This window comes from Hippocampus guttulatus, chromosome 4, assembly GCF_054856545.1.
Source record: "Hippocampus guttulatus isolate MCC_2025c chromosome 4, RoL_Hgut_1.0, whole genome shotgun sequence".
NCBI classification, from domain to species: Eukaryota; Metazoa; Chordata; class Actinopteri; order Syngnathiformes; family Syngnathidae; genus Hippocampus; species Hippocampus guttulatus.
The window spans coordinates 23,384,703-23,399,304 of NC_141264.1; the positions used below are offsets into that span (position 1 = coordinate 23,384,703).

At 45.1% G+C, this 14,602-nt stretch overlaps 1 protein-coding gene across 1 annotated transcript in view; it reads right to left on the bottom strand.

Moving 5' to 3' along the window:
* The window catches only part of LOC147206696 (A disintegrin and metalloproteinase with thrombospondin motifs 20), a 94,291-nt gene that overhangs the window by 49,903 nt on the left and 29,786 nt on the right, over positions 1–14,602 (bottom strand). The window contains exons 10-13 of the mRNA XM_086108209.1: positions 12,226–12,367; positions 10,718–10,822; positions 883–1,028; positions 586–767 (exon numbers count right to left, since the gene is read on the bottom strand). Of these exons, the coding sequence (XP_085964335.1) occupies positions 586–767; positions 883–1,028; positions 10,718–10,822; positions 12,226–12,367 (575 nt within the window). The remainder of the gene's footprint in view (positions 1–585; positions 768–882; positions 1,029–10,717; positions 10,823–12,225; positions 12,368–14,602) is intronic.

Below are 14,602 nucleotides of genomic sequence, written 5' to 3' on the forward strand. Positions count from 1 at the left end.
GGGTCGTCTTATAATCAGGGCCATCTTATATTCGGGCCAATACGGTAATATGTGTCAAATGACACCGGGGAAGGAAAATGCCAAATTCGGCCCAGTTTTTCACGCATGATTACTGGTATGTGTTGTGCCATTTTGATTTACACTGTTTGACACGCTGCACAATGTTGACTGTAGCTTGTCGGAAAGTGTAATTTCTTCACTTTTGTCCCATTCAAAAAAAACATAATGAAACATTCACAAACCTGAGTGGTTCACTCACGTTTGAGAAATACTCTGTATGAACCAAGGCCAGAACCGTAACTAAGGCCTCTTGTTTTAAATCTATCAAGACAATTTTTTGTAGCGTTTACATCATGCGGCTTTTGGACTCCACTAAGATCCAACTGAAGACGGGAACACGAAGACCTGAGATTGGCTGCAGTCAAAGCAAAGCAACAGATATCATTGCGCACGATCTTCTAGCCAAAAGCTAAGGCCCAAGAATTCAGTGCAACCGTACAACTGTACCCCGCAAACTCAAAGGACAGCCACAATCGGAATGTAAAAAGGGGCCTTAAAATTCTCCCAAACAACACGTTGACTTACTGCCACTGTATTTGGGGACCCAGCGGACGGTCGGAGGTAGACCATTGATGTTGAAGTGTTTGCCGTCGAACTGAGAGCACTGGTCTTCTCGGAAGTCTTTCCGTCCTCGCGGACACGGCTCGGTGTTGCAGGAGCGGAATTTCATCCGTCGTCCCACGCAGAATTTGCCTCCATTTCTAGGCCTGGAATGAGACCCAGAAACAGAAAATAATAAGACTTGGTCTGGTTGCTCACTAACCGAAGTTCCTGTTTCGATTTGAACTCAATTCGTAGGGTCGGAACTTTCGGCCATCTTACTCGGGCTTGTTGCAGTCTCTGGTGGTGCTCCGTGTCCCTCCGCCGCAAGACCTGGAGCAAGCGCTGTAGGGGCCCCAGGCACCCCATTCCCCGTGGACCGGCTGCAAGTGCAGCTCCTTGTTGACACACATCCCGTGTCGGCAATACTGCAAGTATATCAATCACAGAAAGACGTGCGGATCCCGTTAAGAGACAGTGGCATCGAGATTTAGTGACGGCGCACCTGGGAGAGGTGATCCCCTTTGACTTTCAAATCCTGTGTTTACATCAAGCTGTATTTGAAAAGAAGCCCTAATTCCGAGGATATCCTCCGGGGAATGTATACAATACCGCCAGCTGTGCGGCGCAAACCTAAACTGAAATATACAGTGCGCTTCCAATGGAATTATAAATAGGCAGTATTATTATACTGAAGGTGTGGAATCTTTCATTATCACTTAATAGATTGTCCAGACGCACTGAAGGATTTATAAAATGGTTGTGAATTCACACGGAGGCATTCATTTTTGCCCCTTTGTTACCGCTGCAGCTGTTGTGAAAGCGCTATTTACATAATTTTTTTTGTCTCGACTCGGTTCGAATGCCGCTGGCCTTATGACGTGCCGTTCGTCATTCACTCCATGGATGGCGTCATCTTTTCTCATGATCGCCACGCACATTTTCTGCTGTTTACCGCAACACATTCTGTGCCTATACCATAAGTAATTATATTCTGTTCGGTTGTGGTGCGCCTTGTCCGACTTCTAACTTCTTGGCTTCTCCCCATCAGAACCGGCGGGATACGCCGAGAGTCGTTTCCTAAGCTTTAGCTTCTACTCAAATGCTGTGCTGATCTCCAAAGGGATGCAACTCCACCACCTACAGGGATCGGTTAGTCATTATGCTTGTTTCCAAAGCTGGGCAAGACTCTCTTCCATGCCAAAAAAAACGTACTTGGCCCCCTTAAAAAACAACAACAGCAACATCAGAAAATAAGTCCACGGAGGTCACAGAGTCAAGAGCCAACCTTCACTTTGGCCAATTCCTGGTTTACTCCTCTTCCTTTCTGACAAATACCAGATACTCTGAGAACTCCTGTAATTTTGCAACCCTACTCCAAACACAGGAGGGACTGAAGAACCCTAGTACTTGGAATCAATACCGCAAGGCTCCTTTCTGGCTAAAAGTGATAATAGCTCACCTTTCTACGAACGCGAAGGCCATTCTCTTACTAAATAGCATATCGGACGGGTTGAGTTCACTGTAAGAATGCGGGACAAGACGGCGACAGTCTGTGCATGCACGGAGACCGCCGTCCAGCAGCACCTTGATTAGGAAACCCAAGTGCCGTGATAAGACCGGAAACTGCAGTTGCAGGGTGTTATACCTTCCAGATGAGAAACCTACTGTCGCCAATATCACTCCCACAGACCGGCCTCCCATCACACTGCAATACAATAAATCCTCGGCTTTGGACGAGAGTTGCTTCCGTGATTAAACTTGGAAAAGTTAAGAGGCCGCTGGAGGAGATGATGTAAACTAATCCCCAGGGTAATGGCTAATCTGCGATATAAATCCAGAGTTATCACAGGAGGAAAACACCTGCACACAAATCACAAACTGGCTTTTCTCTGCTCGACTTGTTTGTGTGTTTTACACACTTGCCACACCTATTGATGGAGTGGAAAGACAGTGCACAATGACACCACCGGTGTGAACAGCTGCAGGCTACGCCGCAAGCATTTCCCTAATTCAGACTGCAACATCCCGGAGTTTTTTTTTTGCTCGTCGCGACTGATGGTTCTGTTGGAGCTCTCAAGCAGGAATGAGATCCAGCAGGCAGGGACGGAATGGCTTTCACAGCACGATAAGGCAAACAGGTGTGAAGTTCATTTGAGCTGGCGATGTCAAATTCAAGATCATGTGGTCTTTAAAGATTTTCCAGCATCCCACAGCTGGGGTAAACTACACTGCAACGCATTTGTGGAAAGTGACGGTGAATCCACATTTTACTGTAGTAACCCCAGAGAGCTAAGAAACGCCATGTTTGGAATACATGAAAAGAATCCCCCTTTTTTTCCCACTACAAAGACTATCCTCACATTCCCATCACCACTTTTCCTTCCATACCTCCCTTTTTCTCCCTATGGGAAGTTGTAAGGGCCACCGCAGCGCGGCGAACCCCAAAGAATTGTCAAACATAAGAAGGGGGGTTGTCTATCAGAGAGCTGCAAAGGCTGTGTAAGCTTCTGAAGTATTCCGCTGCCCCCTTGCCCCCATATGCACCCTGTGTTTACAAGCCTCGCGTCTACCTTCAAAAGGTGATGCACCTGAGAAAAAGAGAATGAATGGGAAACAGGGGGAGAAAAAAAACATCTGTGTGAGATGTTCCGTGTATGGTAAAGATATTTGGTGGCAGAAATGGGACCCAGACCGCAACCTAAACGCAGAGCCTTAGATTGCTCTGGCAGCTTGGCGTGTGATGCATGTGTCCCACAAGAGGGCACTTACATTCTATGGAAAATGCAGTGCTGATTTGAGTTTAATTTGTTGTGTGTCCATCTCAAATTGTATTTGCCTGTTGAAATGAATGGAAATCCCATTAATCCGTTCCAGACTCCCCGAAAAACACAACCATAAGGGCATTGCACTCTACAATATTGTACTGTATAAGAACATACAGTAACAACAATTACATTTTGTGTAAAGAACGGAACAGTTTACGAATCATGATCAATTCATTTTGGCTCCTTCCGATGTGCACATTTTGAAAACAATTTCTTCTCATAGAAAAATAATCAAAATGGATATCGTTTGCTAAATGCTGAACAGAGGTCCGACATGACCTCATGGTGGCAGAACTCAGACTTTAGAGATGCATTTTGCTGGGCCTTCAACTTTAAAGGTTCAACATGACTGTAGCTCTCCGAGTATTTAGCCTAGATAGGACAATGATGCCGCACCAATTCCTCACAAAGACTGCACTGTGTGTTCAACCATAGTGATTGATTGGCCCCCCGGTGGCTTCTCAGGGGGGGAGATGTGGGCGCACTCAATTCCAATTGACTATCAGTCTGAGGTGAAAGGCCTGGATTGAATTGACTTTTCCTCGAAAGGTTGTCAAAACTTGGAAATGCGGGCAGACATTTGAAGGTCTTGCCAGAGCAGCCTGTCCAGCTGTAACAAGCGTATGCTTCAAATTAGGAATTTGACAAAGACGCACGTGAACTGGACGACAACACGTGCGCACATCCACCCCATTGCTGGCCCTATAAGCATGCCCCGCGTAAAGCCTGTTGCAGAAATACCAATTTTTAACGTCTCAACCAATTTTTAAAAATGGGAGCGACCCCAAACATGAGGAGGAACCATCGGCTTGTTGGCACACCACACACACATGACAAGATATTTCATCGTATCAAGATGGACCTGTACTATATACTACTACTATATACTCATACCAGTATCGGACTGAAAAAGTGCTTTTGAACATCCCTACAGTTAACACACTTTTAAAAATGTTTATAATCGATTTGTTGTATTAACCGTAAATATATCTTAAAAAATCCATCCATCCATTTTGTGATCCGCTTTACAAGGGCGGCTGGGGTGCTGGAGACTATCCCAGCCGTCTTTGGGCAGTAGGCGGGGGACACCCTGAACCGGTTGCCAGCCAATCGCAGGGCACACGTAGACAAACAACCAAATAATCTGTGGGGCCACAAGAGTGGAGACCAAGCCAAAGCCAGCAGGAACGCCGTCTGAGGATGGCAGCATCTGCTCGGAGCTCCTTGGCTGGCTGCTTTGGATGCTGGCGCCCTGTAATTGACAGGAAATTGTCGCAGCAAGCCGCTCATGTGTTCACCTAAGCCATACATCACCGCAGGAATGAGAAGGTAGGAGGCAGCTGATTTAAAAAGCCCTCCAACGCTTTCATTTGGCCCATTGCGACACAGAATCATCTTTCATGTCGCGGCCGTTGATTCTTAAGAGTCTTGCCGTTCGGAGTTCAGAACTGGAGCACGGGAGGATTTGCGACTCAGACACCCTGCAACCCAAAACCCTTGTACTCTCCACAATGCACATTTACAACACACTTCTCCATAAAAGGACCGCCACTGTCGATTTGCAATACGGCCTTCTGCTTTTTGCACTGATAATAAATTGACCTGAAAGTGTGACACAATAAAACACATTTCTTCTGCAGCCGGCTGGTGCATAACTGGTCCGTGTATTTGACATTGCCTACTTGCGCTGCCTTTGGGGTTTCAGATATCAGCACATTCCCTTTGCCTCTGTCCTTCTAGAGCACGGGTGGAAAACTCAAGGCCCGGGGGCCAGATCTGGCCCCTAACATACGTTGGGAATGTTTTCCCTTTTACTTTAAAATGGCTTGCTTTAACAGGATCCATTACAGTGCCATGGCCAATGGTAGAACCCCAGTTGATATTGCCAGAAATCCTTATTGGCTCATTTCTAGCTAGCTAATTAGCTAGCTGGCTAAAAGGCTGGCTCTCATCCAGCAAAGGATAAAGATATCGGTGGTGGGCTATTTGCACTCATGATCCATGGAGTCAAGAATGAATTACAGCTGCTGAATGCACAGAAACTATGTGCATTAATTCAGAATGGCCATGGCCATACACAGTACACAGATTGTGAAATATTTTGTATATAAACCAATATGGCTTGGCAGCAGTTGTATGATGTTCTAAGATTGGTTCAGATTCGAGTCAGAACATTCTGATCGCTTTTCCACCACCACTTAAACCCCAATTCGAGTCACCCCACCGATTTGGGCATTGGCCTCCTAACATGCATGTATTTGAAACGTGTGAGAAAAGTGGAGAACCCAAAAAAGCCATGCAAACTCAAACCCAGATCCTCAGAAATGTATTACCAATCATAACATAACTACTGTGCTGTCCACAGCAACACACCCTCATTATTATTTCATATCCACTCGACTGATGGAAAAGAAACATCCAATGCAGATATTATGGGTGTGAAATAGTGATAGCAGTGCACCAATTCCAAGTTACAGCACACACACACACGCCATTCCACCGCAAGTGTGTCATGCTGCCAGGAGGCTCGGGCCAAACACTCGCCTCTTCTTCCACCAACAAACTCAATTCTGGCCCGCTTTTGCTTGTCAAGACCTGGCTGTCTCACTCTAATTGGCTCAAACAAAAGCAGATTGTCATTCTCCCCCCTTGCAGAATGCTCTGAAAATATAGAACAACTCCCCGTTTCATTGGCCACTCAATTGAGCACCCATCAAGACGATCCGGGAGCGCTATACGACACCTAAATGGACAGATTCCAATGGTCCGGCTTGGGCTATTCAAGTGCCTTTTGGACGACAAAACACGAGTCGTTCATCAAGTGCCACCATCTTCCTCCGCCACCCACTGTGTGGCTACGTGGTGAGAAGCGGGATCTTCAAAAGGTCCGGCATGTGGATGGAGGGGCTGAGCGGACCCCGGCTTTGGCTCGACAGGCCACTATTGAGAATGCTTGCTGGCCCTTAAACTCCACACACACACACACACACACACACACACACACACACACACACACAATCTTACGTAAGGAGGGCTACCACAGGCACGTACATGCAAAAAAACAAACAAAATACCCCCCCCCCCAAAAAAAAAAAAAACATCAGGCCGGATCCAGTGCAGAAGAAGAGAAGACAGAAGGACGGTTGTGGATGTGTGGGTTAATAGGGGGAAGGTGGCGGCGGTATTTATAGGCCACAAGTGATGGGATGCCCTCATTAATTCATGGCTCATTGAGCCAGATGACAGACACGCCGCCAAGAGGTCATGTGACCACATTACTCACTCCAGCACCCTGTGTGGGGGGCTCGCTGAGGGGAAACAGAGGGCTGGGGGAAACAGAATGCCCCATTTCAACAAAAGTGCAGACCATCTATTTCTTTGCACTGTCCATCGATGGAGGACACACCGCAGTTTGGTATCCGAATTACCCGATGAGGTGTTTCGTAACCTGAGGTTACAAACGACTGAGGCGGGGGAAGATGACCACGTAACAGGTGAACTGAGAAGGGTTTGGCTAAATATGTGCAGATCATGCCATGACGCAAATAGATGTCATTTGTGTCTTATTTTCCACGAGAGATGTTCCGATAACGGCGGTCTCGTGATATCAAAATTGCCGCAATATCGACGTCACAATATCAAGCAGGAATGAGATCCTGCTTGATATTGTGACGTCGCATCTGTTAAATAAGCCAGGTTATTTTCCATTTGTGCAGTTCCAGCACCCTCTGGTGGTTAGTTGACGAATGTAGTTGAATTTGAATTAGGCATGTTTTGGTCCGCTATCTTTAAGACCCATGCTAATCGGCAAATGAAAGGGGAACGTAACACGTTTGAGTTTCTCCACAAATTGACTCACAATGTGCTAATGTGTGCAGTAGCATTAAGTGTTTCAATATCAAGCGTTATTCGTGGTATCATGATATTTTGCACCGCTGAACCAAAAGGAGCACTTGACAAAAAAATGACTGGCCGATGCTATTTCTTAGTCACTGCTGTTACATACAAAATCACAATATTGCATCATTTTCCCCGGAAGGAAAGAATATAATGCGAAGTACGGTGGAGAAATCGATGTAGTCCAGTTTAAGCTCGCTAAGTGAGCGGCAACGTAAGATGGCGGGAGGCGGTTTCACTCCTTGCTACAGCGAATAAGCGGCATCGCCGTGCATACAAGTACCGGTACTTCCGGTCCTCAAAAGACCAGGATATGTTGCGGCTAGAGCAAATGTTCCTCCAAAGGAGGCCTCTGATCACGTTTACATGACCAACTATTTGGATTAGAAAAGGGGCATCCTAAAGATCTTAATGTTATTTATATGAGCACATAGTCGCTATTGGAGAGTTTAGTAATCCAGGCCCAGAGAGGCCATGTCTTTAATCCTCGCCATGTAGCTGCCTTCAAGTCCACACACACACACACACACACACACACACACACACACAAACGCCTCTGAGTCAAAGCTATGGCCCATGTCCCCACGCGGCCTTAGACCTGAACCTCACGACTTCTTGTAGCAAGACAAAGAAAGGAAATGTAAACACTCCCCTGTTTCCAAAAGACATACAGCGTGCATATGAGTGTCATTTTTGGCCAGTTTTGTTCAATTTGCCAAATTTTATGATACCTTGACAGACGGTCAATGTTGGAGACACCTAAAATAAATTACGTTTCACCAGAAAATATATAATATATGCTACATACAAAAATTTGGGAAGTTTCAGGCATGCAGAGACCCCCTTAAAAGACTTTAATAACATTTGGCCTTTCAAAATGTCATCTCACTATTGTCTCCTCCCCCTCCATCCCCTTTGCCCCCGCCCCCTTGACAGTCACATGTGATACGTTGTCATCATCAGCAGATGAATTCTTGAATCCTGGCCAACAACGTGAAGTCACAGTGACCTTTGACGGTCAAACGATAATCGGCTCATCCATGCCACGTGTGGAAATTCTCTGAAGATGAACGAACAAGGAGCGGAGAAGCACACATCTGCCACTTGCAGGCAGCGGATCACATCAGAAACCTTGGAAGGAATATTCGCTACTTATGAATCTGGCAAAGTCATTGGCAAAATATTTGTCAATATTAAATCATGAGTTACCTATACTACGACTCAGTTTGGATGTTTTGCGTTTGTAAAATCGTACTCGGAAATGCCTGAAAATGATGAATAAAAATGGGCATTTTTCAGCCAATAGCTTTAGTTACGTTTGCAGGAAAACTCGCTGTTCAAATGAGTTGAAGAGGACGGAAACATGTTTCCGCTCTGCAAGCAAATTATTTGTCGTCGACATGGATGCCAACATGAGGAAAACAAAACATTATATCCGAGATGAAAAGATAAATAAAAGAGTAGAATAAACTTTATTCGTTCTGTCTCTTCCCATGTTGGTGATTGCTGTGTTGTCTATGTTGCTTTGAATGCGTTGGAACTGGGAAGTAAATTCCTTGTGCGTTTCTTGCATCCCTGGCCAATAAATCTGTTTCTGATTCTGATCATGGCAGAAATGAACTCTACTGCCAAGAATATGGGGTACATCTCGATGGAGCGGGTATACAATGGAGGCAGGACAATCCAAAATAAAGGCATTCCATCGGGTTGTAATATGGCAACAGTACACGTTGAGCAAAATAGGATTGTGCGGGGAACATAGCATTACAACTGTTACTCCCGTCAGCTGTTTTTGGAGTTGGAGGGCAGCAGGGAAGGAACTAAGTTCTTTGCAGTTTGTTTCTCAGGCCCGAGGTTACGAGCGTGGAAGATTATGTTGCGCTAAATGTCACACGGTTCCAAGCTAATCGATGTCTAGACAGTTCCGATGAAGCTTCATCAACCATTGGACTGGGTCGGGTGCAAGTGAGGTGAAGGAGGTTTGATGAAGTCTGTGCAGAGTGAGAGCGGCGCAACCACAGGGCCATTACTCTTTAGTGCGGTTGTCGTAGTTGGATTAAGATGTTAGTCAACGCTTAACCTCAAGTGGGAGATTGTGGGGCATTGAAGACAAAGAAGAAGAAGGAGGCGGATAGGATACGTCGTCTACGCGAGGACAGAAGGGTGCAGGAGGGAAGAGAAGCCTTTCCTGGCTCGTTCAAACATGTCCTCAACACCAAACTCCCTCTTCTCGCGCCTCCTCCTGGCTCTCGTCCCGCGGGAGGGGAGCGCCTTTGCGAGGGCTGCTGGCAAGCTCTGTTACGGCCCTGACCGCTGACCCGCTCAGCCGCCTCTTCAAGAGAGCTTGGGGGGGGTCACGGGTTCACCACAAGGTGACTCAACTGTGAACGGCCCGGCCGCGTCCTCTTTCAAAGGCGCGGCGTCTTTACTTCACCCTTGCCTTTTTTTTTTCCTTCCGAGTTTTCTTTCATTTTCTGCAACCTGCTCTCCTCGGCCTCCTTTTTTTTTATTTTCGCACGTAACCTCAGCAACCGACCCGCCGTCTCAGCCCTAATTAGCATAGCACCCCAGGGTGAAGAGAACATGAAGGCTAATGGGGGTTGGGGCCTCCCGGACAACATGGAGGCCAAAAGAAAAGCGCTGGTCACCTGACTGGTTTACATAGAATCCTTCAAGCAGATAAAATGGGCCGTTTTCCCCTCCAGGATGGGAACGCCGTTTGGAAAATCAACATTTGACTGGCTTCTCCACAAATAGCGGGGTCTGTGGGCTATATGACGACCAATTAAGTGTGGCATTAAACAACCGAGTAAATCTTTCATGATCGTTCTGGTTCTAAAAATGTGTCTGTGAGTGAGCCGTTCCCTGTACTTCTTGCTCGGCGTTAATGTACAGCGAGGTATGACTATTGGCCACCCGTGCCGTGTTTCTCCTCCCATGACATGAGATAGCCAGCCTGGGTGAATATGCAGAGACACTTTCAACCAATTACGAGATGGGTTTATGCGTATATTAGCTGGGTGGGGTCAATGAAGCACCCTTTGCTGGCCTTCTTCTTCACACAGTTTCCACAAATTCAGAGGCACAAAATCCTCCAAAATGGCTCGGTAGCTCACTCCGCTTAAACTGCTGCCAGGGCAACATCCGCGTTAATCACGAATGCTGATTTGTGATTCAAATAAATTAATAAATAAAGACAATTCTGACTATTTTAATGCGCTCTTTTTTTTTCTTTGTAATGCATTGCCGAGGAATCGGATCGAGACCCGTTATCAGCAGACACTTAAAAACAAATGAGACATGGGTGCAAAAAAAAAAAAAATGAAACCCAATAAATAAATGAAACCCAAATCAAACTGTCATTCAAAAACATTTTTTTTAAACGCACTCACCATTCCATGTCCACATTCAGTCCCGTCAGCCAGCGGCATGTGTTGTGTACGGCATCCCTTATGGTCTCCCTCTGCACTTGTACACCACAGCCTTTTACATTGTTTCTGGGTAAATTACAAAAAAAAAAAAACAACAAAACCTTAGAACATAGGTGTCAAACTCAGGTCCTGGAGGGCCACTGTCCTGCATGTTTTCCAAGTCTCCCTGCTGCAACACACCCGATTCAAATGAAACAGGTTCAATGTCAGGCTTCCGCAGAGCTTGCTGATGATCTGATCATTTGAATCAGGTGTGTTGCAACAGGGAGACTTGGAAAACATGCAGGACAGTGGCCCTCCAGGACCTGAGTTTGACACCTATGCCTTAGAAGCAATGAATCATCTGTAAATTGCCAGGTTTCCAACACAACCCGAGAAGCATTTCAGCCATGATTGGAGTTTTTAAAATTAAAAATCACTGACAGCAGTTGCAAGCTGTGCCTTTAAAATATTTTCCTTTCATGTCTTGGGCTTAGAAGGAGGCCCTCGTTGCCCTGAGATGCACTTAAGTCCAAAATTCTGACTTTTAATTAGAAACGGTGCCAGAAATAGTAGGGGGTAACTACTGATATTTCATTAAAAACCCAATTAAAATGAAATGAAAGTGCAGCGGCGGCACCGTGCTCGAGTTGTTTGCAGGTCGGCCTTAGAGCGCAGAGGTGCAGGGTTCGATTCCGGCTCCAGCCTGCCTTGTGGAGTTTGCATGTTCTCCCCGTGTTTGCGTGGCTTTTCTCCGGGTACTCCGGTTTCCTCCCACATTCCAAAAACATGCATGGCAGGCGGATTGACTACTCTAAATTGTCCCTAGGTGTGAGTGTGAGCGCAGATGGTTGTGTGCCCTGCGATTGGCTGGCAACGAATTCAGGGTTTACCCCGCCTACTGCCCGAAGACAGCTGGGAAAGGCTCCAGCACCCCCCGCGACCCTTGTGAGGATAAGCGGATCGGAAAATGAATGAATGAATGAATTAAATAAGCAGTGTACTTATGAATATTACACCTTACTATATTGTAGAAAAAACATCTTTTTTTAAGTATTAAATTAAAGCAACGTATTTTTTGAAATAAAAACAAAATAATGGTTGTACATCTGATCGTTCAACTGAGATCAAATAAATTATTGCATTGATAAAATAAAAAAGCAACACAAAAACATGTATATTCTTGTAAATTTTACAGAATGTCATCTCAAACTAAATATTTTGAAAAACAAGCTATTAAAATGAAATGAAATACAGTATACCATTCCAATCAATAAAAATAAAATTAAATATTCCACAAACTACAATTTCATTAAAATATGTTTCGATTTTTAAAAAAAAGTTAAATACTTGATAACACTCACTTAAAATTATTAAAATATCTAAAAAAAACGAATTAAAAACAACAAAAATCAACATAGTTTTCAAATCCCTGAGGAATCCCCCCCCCCCTTCTCCACAAACTTGTTTTTCACTACAAGCCCACTTACCATGTAAGGGCAAATTTGGGAACCGGGTCCAAACATGAGTTCACACTGTCTGTTGGCGTTGTAGATTTGCCCAGGGAGGAGGGTGGGCAGCTCATACGTCCTGCTTACGGGCTCGTCCAAAAGGCACTCCCCATAGCCGGTGCTGTGTTCAATCAAAACACCAGTCAAGTGAATGAAGCGCAAATTAGGCGAGTAGACATGAGCATGGGTGGAGACGGAGTCAAGCGCAACAAAGCGTGTACAACATCAGATTGGACGGAAAAGGATCCGCAATACCTTTTATTGGGCGTTATTTTCTGCGCCGAAGGCAAACAAGAGAGTTTGGACTCGTAAAGCACCTCGATTAAATTGCCTCTATCCTCAACCGTGCCTGGATTAGAGCTTAATGACAGACTGCTCCCTGTATGAACCCCTCCCTGAAACCACCAATGTGCAAACACAGCTGGCGTGGATGCGCGCCGCCACGTACAAAATCATCACTTGGCACTTGTGAAAAGGCCAAAGTCAAACACGTTAGGCTGCCAGAATCTACGCTTTTTTTGTGGAGAAGTCAAAAAAAAAAAAAAAGGAAACGAGGGGGAGGAAGCGTGTTATTATGCAACATGTCTGACACGACAAAACCTCATCGTGGATGGAGAAGCTGCAACACCTGTGAGCACAAAGCAAAGGCTGCAGTGACAGGCCGGCGATTATGCGGGATTATCCTCAGCGAGCATCACTTTGTGTCGGTCGCCTTTCATTTCCACCTCGAGCAAAAAGGCCGCAGTTTGGACAATTGTAGCAAACCCTCGCCCCCCTAAAAAACCCCGACTTGAAACACAACATTGAAACGCAAACTAACGACAACATGTAAAATCTGTGCGCGCATTTATTTCTTTTTTAATAGCTTGTCTACGGAGAGCTGGGACTCTGAAGTGTCTGTGCCTGTATGTCAAATGTGAAATTTAAACCGGAAATGTATTTCCTATTTCTGAAATTCATGTCTGCGAGCAAGTCGTTCTGGTTGCTTCAATTAGCCAGAGGTGGCATTTGCGTACAGGGCATTCCTTTGCAGTTTCGACTCAAAGGGTTGAGCATCTGCTGTGGAGTGAGTCCCAATTACACCTTAAAGAAATTGTGAAAGTTCAATAAAATCGTTACTTATTATCAAATCTCTCAGCAGCTCTCAAACTAAATTAATATTAGGCCGAGAGAGAGAGAGAGAGAGAAACATCCATGTGGTCACTTCTTAATTTCAAAAGACCATTTTTTTTCCATTCCGGTCAGTCTGTTCTTATGGTCCACCACACCTGGCAGACACCTGGAGTGACGAAAGGTTGATCGCAATCACATGACTTGGAGATGGCGAATGCGTGCATGTCACAGACGGAGAAGAAAGTTCTACAGAACGCAGAATTGGCTATAGCACTGCAATGCGAAGCAATATCCATGGAAGCTGATAGATGACTTAAACGGTACCGCGTGAATAAGAACAAATAAAATATATATCAATAAAATAAATATATACAAATGAAATGCATAACGTAGTGACCCACATTGCAAATTCTTTTCCAAACTGCTGTTAATACTATTTTTATTTTACCTTTTGATTTTTAGCATGCTTTGTTGCACTTTGAGATTTTGACAAAATGAGTGCTTTATGAGTAAAATGTATTCCTAATAATAATAATAAAAATAACAATATCCATGATTGTGGTCTTTTAAAAACTTTTATATCCAGAATTGGATTCAATCATTCGGCACCCAGCCAGGAATGGAATGAATGGTTTCTTTATGTCTGGTTGGACTCTAAATGACATTGCAGGGGGTGCGGGGGGGGGGGGGGGGGGGTCCCTCCAGCAAGTGATGTCAAAAAGAGGACGTTTGAGTGGTCTTTGGGGGGTGGGGGGTCCTCCGGCACGACATTGGGATGAGAATGTGCAGTCAAAACATGGACGTACTCAAACCAGGTGGACCCATGGGAGAAGTCTGAATCAATACTCAGCATTGTTAGCTTGAGAGCGACTTCAAAAAGCGCTCTCAAGGGTATTTCCCACCAATGCAGCTCGCACACTCAACCCGTCGCTACACAAGCACGTAATCTGACCATTTAACAGACTCGCATTGTCGTGGGTGCTGCACAGAAATCCTCAAAACACAAGAGATTCATGAAGAATTCTAATCTATGCTGGAATGTTCCATCTCATCAAACTGTAACCAAAATGGGATGCTCAACCTTACAACTGCAAATGAGCACTTGCCGAAAAACGCCTTCACAAGGTTCATTTGGTCAACAAGGCAGTCCTTTGTGAATATTTGTACAATTGAGCCCTCTTGGGTAATGATGTCCATGGAGAAATCTGTTAATATCTGCAGTGTGTGTATTTACAATTACAAT